The following is a 14,286-nucleotide window of genomic DNA, read 5'->3' as shown; positions in this document are numbered from 1 at the left end:
CACGAAAAAATAAAAAAATAAATAAATGTTGGTATGTTAAATATATATAATGGTGTGATGGCGGATTGTGCTCTCTTTTGGCTTGGCTATTCTATACGATCAGAGCTATTCTAAGAAGTTTTGAGAGCGCGCACAGGGAAAGCGATTCCATGGTTACGACTCGACGAAGCGAGGATGATCTCCTTTGCGGCACTTTTGTGAGAGGTTTATCGGTCTGCCTTGCTGTCTCGAGGGTTGCGTTTTATATTCCAATTTTTACTCATATTATTATTTATTTTTTCTTTTCTTTATTGTACACCATTTTTTTTTTTTTTTCATGATTATTTGTTTCAATAGCTTTTTTTTTTATTTTTGATTGATTATTGTTATACTGCAATTCACATGACCTACCAACAGATGGACAGTATATTTATAAAAAAAAAAAAAATTATATTCAAATAATATTAAATTAAAAAAAAAAACCAATTCAAAAGATATTTTTTATAATAAAAAAAATGAAAAGAAAAAAAAAACGTCATTTGTTGAAAAAAAAAAAATATTATTTGTAGTTTTAAAGTCAATGAATTTAATAAATTTCAATTGTAACTTGATAACATGATGAACATAGACAAAAGCCAAAGACAAGTAGTATTTTGATAGTCAAGTATATCATCTATTTGTTGCTGAGAATTTGTCGAGGTCATCTTACTAACTCCGCAGGCATTCGAACTAGATTTAATCGACCACTTTGACACAGCTTAGGGTCGATAACAATGCAATTAGTTCAAGTATTAATCACCCCTTCATTTCTTAAACCCTGCTACCCCCTTTGTCATCCTCCTTCTCTATCATAATCATTCTCATAATAAATAACAAATATCCCTTTAAATACATATCAATATTGCCTGTAATTATTATCAATGATATTTCATAAACAAATATAGTCGCAACTAAATAATATGGAGCCTCTTGTCAATTTAGTATATCGATCAACCGGAAATACAAATACAAAATGTACAAGAATGAATATAATATAGTTTAAAAAATAAAAATAAACTGATGGAAAAAAATTGTATATACGTGTATGAGATCACGCGCGATTTCTATACAAGTAGATCGAGTGGCTTTGAATATACATGTACGTATGCTTACATACACATTGGTAATATATATAAATGTAGATATATTGTATGTGCCACCCTCAAGCATCTCTCTACCACCTGCCGAGGGTCGTTTCCGGAACGGCCCGATGACGGTTATCGAATTTCGAGACTATCCTGTCGTCGTCGCCGTCGTCGTCGTCACCACACAATACAATTCTCTCTCTCTCTCTCTTTTTTTATTTTTGTAATTTCTATATATCCTCCCTCCCACTTTATTCTTTTCATCATTAACATCATCTGCATCATTATTATCATTGTCCTTCAAGCTACTTGACTCATTACATTCAATGTAGCCTTTTATATGAAAATTATTATTATAAAAAAATTAAAAATACATTTTTTTTCTTCTCTCTAAAAATAAAATAAGAAAATTTTTTTTTTAAAAAACTCACCGTGGTTTCTTCATGGTGCTTTAAATGTCGTTGTTATTTTTCTGTTTGTGTCACGTGTTGACTGTCACCTCGTCTGCTCTCATGGCATCAAATACGCTATTGGACTTTATTTTTTTTTTTCAACACCGCAACAATTATGTTATTATTGTCAATGTTAATATTGTGCAATAAAATTATTTTATTATGATTTCTTTTTTTTTTTTTTTCTTACTCCAATGTTTTTTTTTTTTTACTCCAAAATTGCAATATGGCTAAATAATCATAGCCAAGGTATGATTTATAAATGTTTTTTTTTTTGAAGCAACAAACTTGAATAAGAGAAGGGAAATACAGAGGGGCAATGCTCTGGTAATATTGTTCACTCACTCATTTACTGACGTACTCACTCTACAACTATTTTCTCACACACTGTTGAAAAGTAAAACGCGCGCAGCTGTGTGTGATCACTATGTCTTTCTATCTACCAATATTCGCAGCCAAGAAAATAAAGGCAGAAAAAGGCTATGTATATAATTTAATACATATATATTTTATATTTTTTAACAAATATATTTATTCGCAATGTCTCTATCTTTATCCTTTTTTTTTCGATTCTATTTTTTTTTTTGTTATTGTTGTTATTTAAACTTCACTTGTTGTAATAATAAAATAACTCATGTGAATATACACTACTTGCAAATAAAATAAGCTATTATTTTTTTTTTTAAATTCTCAGTCTATTTAATGTATATTCATGCAAACCAAACGGTCAATGAATAATACAATTTTCCATAAATTTTCATTTATCAATTCACTGGTTTTTTTGTTTTCTCTTATCTTATTCTTGACAAAAAAAATTAACCAAATAAAAATTATTAATTCAACAAATATACGTCTTAAAATCATAAACTTTTGCGTCTATATTTTTTTTTTCTTTTTGTTCGTTTAGTCTATTTAAAATTAACAATACATTAACCTATTTTTTCTAGGTTGGTTTTTTAAATTTTTCATAATTTATATATTATATTGTTTAAATAACATACCATTTAATTATATTGTTCATAAATCAACTCTTTTTTCTTCATGTAAAATTTAAAAAATAATATAAACAAATATATTTTGCATGTTAATCATTTGACACACGATACTTGTTTGATTGCTTTTACATTTGTTTAATCTTTTAATGATATCATTTACAATATAAATATAATAATAATAGTACTTGTATTTCACGATAAAATACTTGAACAACAAATTAATAATAATATTAACGATAAACAAATAAACAAACAAACATAAACTATTGGCACGAGGTTGGGCCCAACTAGGTTTGGTTTGTGTACGAAGCGCTCTCTCGACCAATCGACAAGACTTGCCACCATGAGTCCCCAAAGTTTATTATTTTTTTTTTACATTTTGTCTCACTTGCACCAGTGTTTTTTATTTTATAAATAAATTGTTATTACTCTTTTTTCACAAAAATAAAAACACAAATTTAATTGTCTATTTTAGTCAATAAATTATTAAAGCAATGTACTTTTTAAACACACACATAAACACACACAAAAAGTCACACAGATTTTGTATCAATATATACAAATCATACACACTTGCATTAACCGTGATTTTATGATGCTATTTAGGCCCATAATAATAAACATTATTAAATATTTTTTATAAATTTAATTATAATTTTTATCAATAAAAATGTCATATAATAAAGTATATAAATGAAAATAAATTTAAACTTTGTTAATTAAATTAAAATGATTATAAATAAATTATTATTATTTATTTATTATTGGAAAAATTGACACATTTACAACTATCACTTGCTCACGATGGCGGAAGCCATATTGCCGTTTTGTGTAAGCAACCATCAGCACCACGACCGATCCCAATGGGCAAAGAGGAGAAGGGGGGCATTACAATACCAGACGAACGCGTGGATTGGACGAGATTTTTTAATTTTGACATTATTGGTCATTTTAGCGACATCTTGCGGCTTAAATTTAACAATATTTTTAGATATTTTTAGATATAAATATCTACGTTATCGACTTTTAAAAGGCTTAAGTTTAAAATACAAAAAAAAACGTATTTACGTGCGTCGCAGCAGCAGCAACAGCAGTATAATTATTATCAGATTTTTTTTTTTCTTTTTTTAAATTTCTTTTTTATATATATATTTATTTTTCTTCTCTTTTAGGACACACACACAAACTGTACGAGTGCAGAGAGTACTGACTACGATGAATGGAATGCGTTAGGTTTTTTTTTTTTTTTTTATTCTCTCTTGATTTAATATTTTATAACGGTATCAAGCGGATGTAGTTGTATATAAAATTGTTTAATTTAAAAAAAAAAAACAATTTATATATAAATATACTATTGTTTTTATTAATTTTAAAATTTTCCGAGTCAATTAACCACATGTGAATTCAATTAATCACGTTGCAAAAGAAAAACTTCTATTTCAGTCTTAAAATTGTCGAAAAAATTAGCTCAATTTTAATATTAAATTGTCGAAAATTAATTTGATAATGTATACATATCAATAAAACATCTAAATACATTTAGCCTTTTCTTTCCATTACTCCAATTGAATTAATAATTTTAATCAAAAATTAATAACTTGATTGGATTTTATTGCTAGTTTGAATGTTCATTTTTTTTTTCTTTTTCATTTATGATTTATAATAATTATGTGAAGGGTAACAATGAGTGATTATTAATTCATTTTTATTATAATCAGTATAAGTGTGTGTGTGTGTACATATAGTGATGGGAATCGAAACATAAAAGACGTGTTTAGTTTCATGATTAAAATGAGTTTTTGTTGCGACCTAGAAATAGCGTATGCGATTCTGATGCAAGGGGGAAGGAAAATGAACGGTGGAGGTGATATATAGACGATGCCAACGACAGTAACACCAACAACACTAATACCAATACCAATACTAACTACGTCAATGACATGGGCGTATGTACACTTGTATTTTTATATGCATACACATGCATTATAAAATATATTTAACGTATGTGTATATGGTACGTGATGGTTGGTCAAGGCGTGAGGTTCACGGAAGCGCGCTAAAATCGGTGCTCCCGTTACAAATGCGCATAGTTATCTGGCTAAAAGTATGTGTGTATTTGAGTCTGTATAGTTGAAGCTATTTACTGTACGTGAATATGTCACACTGTTACGACTGACTGCTGACCATATTTTATTATCATCAAGTGTCACGAATTTTGACAATCATGTGTAACACACGACCGGACAATTCACATGATGATGACAATAACATCGCTGACAATTATTATTTTTTTTATTTTTTTTTTCATCTTGTTAATTCAAATGATTTTTAGAAATTTTTGTGCTTTTATTTAATATTTATAAATACTGAAATAATTAATGAATAAAAAACTTCGGAAAGTGATTTATTTTTTTTTTTTTTTATAGTAAATTATCGGAGAGTTTAATGTATAAAATATAAAAAGAAAGTATATAGTCGAATCGATTGACAAAAATTCCATTGAAACATATACAAAAGTTTTGTTTTAAAAAGTAATTTGTAATTATGTCAATTTGCTTACAAAATATGACAATTTATTTAATAAATAATGAAATTTATAAATATTTAATTGACAAAATTAAAAGTTTAAAAATATGATATAGCTAATTGATTAAATGAAATAAAAAAAAAAAAAGTAAATTTAATAAATGTAATAAATATAAAAAAACGAAATTTAACTTGTATAAAAATATTATTGTGTCGAATGAAGCCTCAAACAAGACAAAACAAGACTTAAAGTCACAGTCTTGTTCAGCCAAGTGTAAAAAAGAGGTAAAACGTTGTAACATGACCGCTTTCACGTTTTCGCCTGAGCGTTGAAATTTTTATAGGCACTATAATTCCCAACTCTATTTCCTCATTTATATTTTTATTTTTTTAAATTTTTATTATTTACAATGACTTGGTCCAAAAAAAAGCAAAAACAAATTAACAAGTTTTTATTTAATTTATATTTTTATAATATAATATTAAAAAAGCATAACATAATGCAATAATTTTCAATTGTCAATTATTTTGCTTTTGTGCTTTTTGATATATGTAATTATAAAAAAGTTTTTTTTTTTTCATCCCCTGTTCGTGTAAAGCCGCCAAAAGCCGAATATCCTCTGGCACCTTGACACGATGATGCGGTCGAGCATTGAATCTGGGATTGTGCCAGGTTCAACTTATCCCCGTGTGTATAACTACTGCCTGTTGTACCTCGTCCATATGCCATTATCGTGTCCTCTATATCCGGTTGAAATATACCGTTAATCCTCCCTCGTTTATTCATTAACCCCATCCAACAATAATCGCACAAGCATTGTCCTTATTTTTTTAAATGAATAAATCAACAAATACTTTTTTACTAATTCTACATTCCCAATAGATTTGACATATATTTTTTTCACCAAACAAAAATTTATCAGGGTTTTCGAAAAAGTATTTAGCTCAAATAAGGAATCCTATATTTGCGCTCATTCTGTGGTCCTAATATATAGATTCTGTTGAGTTTTCGAAAAAATGTTTAGAGAATTTTTGAAGATAGTAGGTAAATAGATAATGGAAAAAGCCATTTGTCGTTGCTCATGTCTTCGCTTAATATTTATTCCTCAGGCAAATCGATAATTTTTCAAAAAATTGTTTTGATAATTTTTGAAAATATTAGGAACACAGAATGAGCGAATAGGTATTGTTACAGAAAATTTGTCAATCTGTAAAGAGGTATTCGAAACAAATCCCTTCTGGTATTCAAAAAGTTTGAATTATCGATTTTGTTGAAAAAAAAGTCTGAATTATTATTGCCAAAAGTATTTTGAAATAATTCATTTCAAAAATCATTTAAAAAGTTTTAATTATATGAAATTTTAATGACCCTTTGCTGGAAAAATTAATAAAAGTTTTTGAGCTTTTATCAAATTTTTTATCATCATAGATAAAATATATAAACAGCTATTAATAATTTATTTAGTAATGTATATTATTATTTAACTTATCAGAATAAATTTCTACACGTTTGTGATAATTGACTAGTTGGCATAATCACAACAACACGAATGATAATATTGAAAACAATGATAAAAATAAAGCATAATGTAAAAAAACACACAGTATTCAACAAGTAACACCGTCAACGATGGCGTCTCAAAACCCTACTTTTAAACATCCATTCTCTATATATACATATATATTAACAAGTGTGTAAATACAATATAAAACTTTATATCTTGTTTCTAGCGGTTTTTGACGTCACAACATCACAATGACGCACAAAAAAAATTTTTCTTTCATTTTATTATCATTTAAAGTAAATTAAATACGTCACACCACATCAACGAGACAATCTTGAAGACATTTAAAAATTATTTTTCAATGTTTGCAAAAAATAAAACATGATGTAATAAATCAACATACTATATTTGGATATTTTTATCACAAAGCCAAGTGTCAATTCATTGTCTTTTTAAAATTAATTTAGATAAGAAAAAAATTAATTTAAAATTTTGTTTATCTAGATATTGTATTTGTTGAAAAAATATATACAGATGCGATATACATAACTTAGTTCATTCAGTCATCTGTCACATTTGATTATGTAAAATAATAATAAATGCAAATAAATATAAAAACTTTGTATCGACCTTAACGAGACAGTGTGAGTGTGCAGTAGAGGAAAAGACCTTGCTTGTAAATCCTTGAAAATAAATAAATAAAATAAAATAAAAAGTCTGTATAAGAAAAAAATTTGAAAAAAAAAAAGTAAAAACCAATATATACTGCATTATGTTTATTTTATTTTTATTTCAAGTTAAAAAATGCCTCTGGCATGTTTCTTGCAGCACTCGGTTGTGTCTCTATTGATTTCCGGAGGGTGGTTCACAGTGAAGGGTGGATTACCTATCCTCTTTTAAAGCCTACCGATTTTCCAACACACAGCTTCGATCATGTCCTCTCTTATATATATTTTTAGCCCCCACAATGTTACAAATATAATCATAATATATATGTTTTTTTTTTTTAAAGAAAGTGTATAAATACAGTGGGGTTTTAGACAAGTTTCTCCTTCAAGGTAAAAATGTGCAACACACCTGCTGCATATATCACCAGGGGACTCAAATAATTTCATTATATTCATTCGTTATTTTTATAATGTTTTATATATTTTTATTAAATATTGATATATATAAAAATTCTTTATAAATCATTACTAATCACGTACCAATTAAAAATTGATTTACTTGCGAATTATCGATACTTTTTATTTTCCTAGATATTAATTACAAATAAATGAAATAAATAAAATAAATAAAATAAATTTTATTATTTTCATTATTTTTCATTTAATTGATTTAGTTTTTTTTTATTTTTAATCTTATCTTTCTATTAAACAAGATTGTTTTACGCTTTCGAATAGATTTTTTTTTTTTTTTTTTGTATTAAAGTATAATTAGCAATTAGTTAATGATAATTGTGCATTGTTAAATATATAAATAGTAATTAATTAAACTGTATCATCTTTTTATAATATAATATATATAAATTGATGACATCATGTATATTGGAAGTTGCTTTTGCACAAACAAATGCAATTCTTGGATCTTCAAGCATGACGCCACGAACGCCCAAGCTTTCTACTCAAATAAAATAATAATAAAAAAATAAATTAAATAAAAATAAAAAAACCAGTCTCTTCTGTCCTCGGTGTCTGTGTTATATAGACAACATCGTCTTCGTCTTCGTCTTCATCTTAGTCTTCGTACAACAAGCTAAATATATATGTATAATTTTTTTTATTTTTTTCTTTTTTTTATTTTGTCTCGCAAAATATATCCTTTCAGTATAAAATAAATATTAAACAATAAAAAAATTAAAATCTTTAATTTCCTATGGTTTATATTACAATTACTGCGCAATATAATATTATTTTGCAATAATAAATATTATCTCATTGCGGTAGTATCTTCATATTTATATTCAGTCATAATTTAATCACTTAATGAAATTTTTATTATTACGTAATGTATATTAAATTTAAAATTATAATAATAAAAAAAAACAAATTGAGTTTATGAATTGTTAACCCGATTAATTTTAATATTATTTTAAATTTTATATTGTATTCAAAGTACTCATAAACGTGTGATTTAAATTGACACAAAAAAAAAAATGGCAAATAAATATAACCAGAGGTGAAAAAAAAAATAAATTATATATTGATGATCATAGGGTTCGAGGGGATAAAAGAACGGTGGAATAAAAAAAAATATAGAGAAAAAAAAATCCAAAAAAAAAAATCCAAAAATAATAATAAATTGAGTCAGTGAATGGTGTGAGAGAGAACAAAAAAAAAGAAAGAAAAAGTGAAAAAGAATCGATCGAGTCTGGCGACGGACGCAAAAGACTATATATATTAAAAACTTTTTTTGATATTCCAGACAACATTAAAATACGCAACCCTAAGCAGAAAAAGATTCAACTTGGATTTTTCAAAAAATGAAAGAAAAAAAAAAACAAATAAATTATGAAAAAAAAAGCATAATGAAAATGTAAAAATAAAAAAAAACACTTGTTAAGGACTTTTGGGTTAAATCGGATATTGTGTGTCACTTGATATAATAATTTTTATTTATTCACATGTAGATATGTGCGACACGACTGATAAAAAAAAAAAAATATATAGTAAATCCATTTATAAATATCAGCTGAAACAATGAAACAAATAAAATTAATAAAATGTCGAAATGAATATTGTTTCAAAAAAATATTTAACAGAAAAATTTTAATCATGATTTGAATTTAAAAATTATTTTACGATTCAATCAATCGTATTCCCACGATGCAATAGTTATATTATTTAAATATTTATAATTATTATAACAACAATTGTTTTAACAAAGACTTTTTTTTTATTTTTTGTATTTTGAAAAAATACAAACTAAAAGAGATGTCGACAGTGTGGGGCTTTTAGTTTTGTGCTTGTTTGCATGCATGCATGCATTAACACACACACGCATTAAGATATATATTATTTATAGCATGGTGCGGCATTTCTCGACCCACATATCCACCAGGAGGCAGAATGCCACGTATGTCGGGGTCATCTCGTTCACGAGACGCGCGCGCGACAAAGAAAATACATTTTTACTCCAATTTTTACAATTTTTTTTTTTTACATTAAATATATATATTTTTAAATTTACTATCTAATCTTATCTAAAAAAAAAAAATACTCAACTGGTAGTTTATCAACGTAAAACACTAATAAGACTACTGATAAAAAATAAATTATTTATTTTTTTTTATTCAATGCAAATTAATGTATGTATATAGTAATCATTAAAACATCAAATAATATTCACACAAACATCAGTTAAAAAAGAATAAAAAAATTATAATTTAATAAAAATGAAAAATGTTTTTTAAAAATTAAATAAACATATATTAATTAATTAATAATAAATAATTTATAAACAATATTCAACACCAGATGACTTACCGACAGTTGATAAATAATAATATACTTTGTTAATATTAAATAGGTAAAAAAAAATAATATTATAGATCAACAAAATGCTAGACGTAAAATTGAACTAATTGATTTTGGTTAAAGTTAATATAAGAAAGAAAATGTTGACCACCTTGACCCAACTGACTAGCCAAACAGAAATAAAAACACGCAATATAATATACAAAAATAATATACGCGCAGTAGTACAAGTCAATAATCAGCCAGCCGTAAGTCAGATAAGTTTGTCTATTAAGTCGATGAGACATTAGGTCAAAAACATACTCTAAACAATATAGTGATAACAATCATTAAAACAATGTCTATCATATCAATCTACTCAAGTGTCAATCTGTCAACAATACAATACACAATTTACCACCCTTAAAGCCTAAACTACCCCCTATTAATTATACTTTTAAAAATTTTTTAAAAAATTTAAAAAAAAAACCAGTGTATCACCTTGAACTCACTCTGCGCCAATAAATCAAAACAAACATATACACAAAGAATAATTTAAAAACAATGAAAAATAAATAAATTATAAAATAAATAAATTTAATTCAATGACGAAGGCAATGAGACGATTCTGTCGTTGGGGTTCATTGGCCAGGCGAGTTGTCGCCTTGAAGGCATCGTTCTTTCTTTGTCGCTTATATATATATATATTTTTTTTTTTTTTAAATTTTTTTTTGCATTCCATTGGCATGCATTATATATACCTATCTATATGTATGCATATACAGACGTATATAGAAGATTTGCAAGCAACAAAATCATGAAAAAGATAAAAAAAAAAAAATTAAATAAATAAAAGAGCATAAAATTTATACACGAAAGGGGGATGTAACGTGAAAATTGCACGTTGTGGGTTTATGTGTATGTGTTTGCAAGTGTATACAGTGTATAACCAGCAACGGCGACGTTAAATCGTTTTGCTATGTGTTTTTACGTCGGGACGACGCGACGATATGACGCCCTTCTATGTTTTTACCTATATTCACCATTATAATACACAATGTTGTTTATCATATACTCTACAAAGATATACAATATTTTTAAAAAATGTATTAAAATGTAAATTTAATTTATATATCATCATCATTATATTCAAAATTAAATTACATAATTGCATGATAATACAATACTAAAGTAGTTAATCAAATATTTATAAATATAATATTAATGAAAATTTAATTTTTGTTTATTAAATTTAATAATTATCAATGGCCAAATTCCCGCGTTTATCTGACACAAGTAGTAACGGCTGGATTTGCACTGGCGCGTCTGACTCTTGGCTTGATCTGGCTGTAACTACTTAAACAGTAAAAATCTGGCCGGTTACTTGACTCGATCAGACGATAATTTTACTTTTTCAATAAATATTTAAATGACCAGTGACCCGATTGAATTTTTCTGATATATAAATTCATTAGTTTGATTAATTTTTGTGTTGATATTTAGGTAAATAATATTATTATCATATAGGCCTGCGCTCGCATGTCATCGTCTTTTACCTCAAGGAAAACTTTCACTCACTGTGTATATACATCAGTGTATATAGATGTATTCTCCTCTCACCTCTATCATACACTCATACAGCATCATACTACTACCATCAATGATCGTATCTATACCAATACGACGTAAACAAAACGTTGTCGCACGTGCTGGTTTTTATTGCGTTGCTTATTTCATCGTTTACGATGCGGGTGGTGCTGCCGTCAAGTTGGTTTTTTTTTATTATTTTTATTTTTTTCTTTCCTTCAACTTTGTAAAATCCTTTTATCTATTATATTCTATTTAGACTTTTTATTTTCAAGGAAAAATGTCAATGTGTGCACTGATGCTTGTACGTGCAACTTAATTTAATCAACACATTGTGCAACAAATAATCATCATTACATTTAAATATTAATTAATATTAATAACACAAAAAAGTAAATTTATATATATTTTTTTTAAATATAAAAAGAAGAGCATAATTTATATGATTTTTTTTTTGGAATTTTAATATAAACTGAAAGAAAGTTTAGAAATGAATTTTTTTGATTATAAATTTATATTTTTTTCGAATTGAATAATTGAATAAATGATGGAGAAAAAAAAAATAAAATGGCTATTCAATTGACAGGGTCATTGTCGTGGACAAGAATTATTTTTACTTGTTAAACAAATTGTTGACATATATATGTGAATAAAATATCTTTGTGTAAATAACCAAGAGTTACAAGAATAAACTTAATAAAATAAGTGGATATATATAAAACAATGAGTTAAAAAAATATATATAAAAATAAAATATAAGTAACTTGGTTTGTTCGTTCGTTTGTCTTGTATTATTTTATTTTTTTTTTACCCCTTCTATAAAACCGTGTGATTTGGTTTCCTTCGTCTTGGTATTTTTGTCCCAGTTGCATCCACAAATACCACTCTTCTCGTCGACAAGAATTAACTGTGAATTTGCCACGTTAAATTTAACTCTTGTCAACGACAGTATTATACTACTTTTTAAAAATATAAAATAAACTATAAAAAGGTATAAAAGAATGAAGCACAATTTTCATATATATATAAACCAAGCGTTTCACTTTCATGAGCTTTCAAAATATATAAAATACAAAGTTACAAAGTGATATAATAATTAGACAACGAGGACCAAAATAATCACACAATATCATAAATTATAACAACAAAAATAGAATTTTTATGATTATATTTAAATTTATTTTACGCTATGAAATAATAAAATGTCCTCATAACGACTGCAAAAGCTAAAAGTATATCAATTTCATAATAAAATATTATTTATCGTTTTTTTTTTTTTTTTTATTATTTTTGTTTCATTTTTAATTAAAATGCAAAAAATTATTTATTCAAGGAATTTTAAGATATTTATCTGTCTGTCTGATCGTGTTTGTTTATTTATTTATTCAATAATTTTATTATATATTATATTTATTATTTTAAAATGTATTTTTAATAATTTTTATCTTTTATTTTGGAAAAATATATATGAAAATATAAATGTATACTGATTAAAATATGTTATCATTAAACTTTATGAAGCTTTTTTTTTTTTTTTTTTCAAATGATGAACAAACTGAATAAATTAATGATTATAAAAAAAAATAAAATATAAAACATGAACTTATGCTTGTTCACGCACGAACGAGGCCAAACTCGCGCGCCACAAGTAACCCTGCAACTTTCACCTGCGCGTGTGCAGGAGCACGTAACTTTGTCCCTGATTATGATGACTTAAATAATGATGCACCCTATTTATTTTAATCTATTTTAATTTTCATTACACAATACCATATATTAATTAGAATTTATCGAAAAAAAAAAAACAAAAAAAAAAATCATAAGAAAATATATTTAATTATATAGATCAATAAATCTATTTGTTTTGATAAAAAAAAAAAAAAAAAAAAAAAAATGTTGAAATCTTTCAAAACAATTAAACCACGCAATGATAAAAATTTATCGTTTTTTTATTTTTAAATTTTATGATTATCATTAATGACACAACACACAAAGACAAAAGCAAAAAAAAATAAAAATATTTTTCAAGTTAAAAAAAATTATAATTAAATAATCTATTTACGTAATAATAAATAATTAAATTAAAAATTTTTTTTTTACATTTTAATCATAGCCAAAAGAATATATATTGAATTGTCGAAATATTTTTTTTATTTGGTCAAAAGTTAAGGTCAAGCATATCAAGTCAATTATTATTTTTATAATTCACAGTTATTTTATATATTTTTATGAAAAAAAGATATTCATGTTTTTAAATTTGAAATAAAATAAAAAATGAATATCTATGTAGATGATAGATAAATAATATCATTGTATGTGTGTTTAAAAGTAGATAATTAAAATATGATGTTATCGGTTAAAGACTGACGACCAACACTTTACATTGAAATGCAAATAATAAAACGAGGTCCAGATCATAAAACAAGCAATATTATTATTAATATTTGTTTTAATTTTTTATCATCATTATTATAAAATAATGAATTTTGTAGGAAAAGATATATACAATGTAACAACAGCAGTAATACGTTGTTAATTTTTATAAATATTTTTTGTTATTAAAATGACACAATGACAATTGACGATTGATGACGACAAGTAGCAGTGAAACAAATATATGTATTTTTAATTTATAATAATGGATATAATAATATGATGGAGAA

At 25.5% G+C, this 14,286-nt stretch overlaps 1 protein-coding gene across 2 annotated transcripts in view; it reads right to left on the bottom strand.

The window, feature by feature from the left end:
* LOC122848620 (AF4/FMR2 family member lilli) overlaps positions 1 to 14,286 on the bottom strand; it is a 68,650-nt gene that overhangs the window by 50,751 nt on the left and 3,613 nt on the right. The window contains exon 1 of one of the 2 annotated variants that reach the window (XM_044146811.1): positions 1,535 to 3,478. The exons of the other annotated variant lie outside the window; for it this stretch is intronic. Coding sequence (XP_044002746.1) covers positions 1,535 to 1,548 — 14 coding nt within the window. The 5' untranslated portion in view covers positions 1,549 to 3,478. Of the gene's footprint in view, positions 1 to 1,534; positions 3,479 to 14,286 lie in introns of those variants that run through there. 2 annotated transcript variants of the gene reach the window in all.

Source organism: Aphidius gifuensis, linkage group LG2 (assembly GCF_014905175.1).
Source record: "Aphidius gifuensis isolate YNYX2018 linkage group LG2, ASM1490517v1, whole genome shotgun sequence".
Taxonomy (NCBI): Eukaryota; Metazoa; Arthropoda; class Insecta; order Hymenoptera; family Braconidae; genus Aphidius; species Aphidius gifuensis.
Note: the sequence above shows the minus strand (reverse complement) of the source record. Positions and strands in the feature narration are given on the sequence as shown.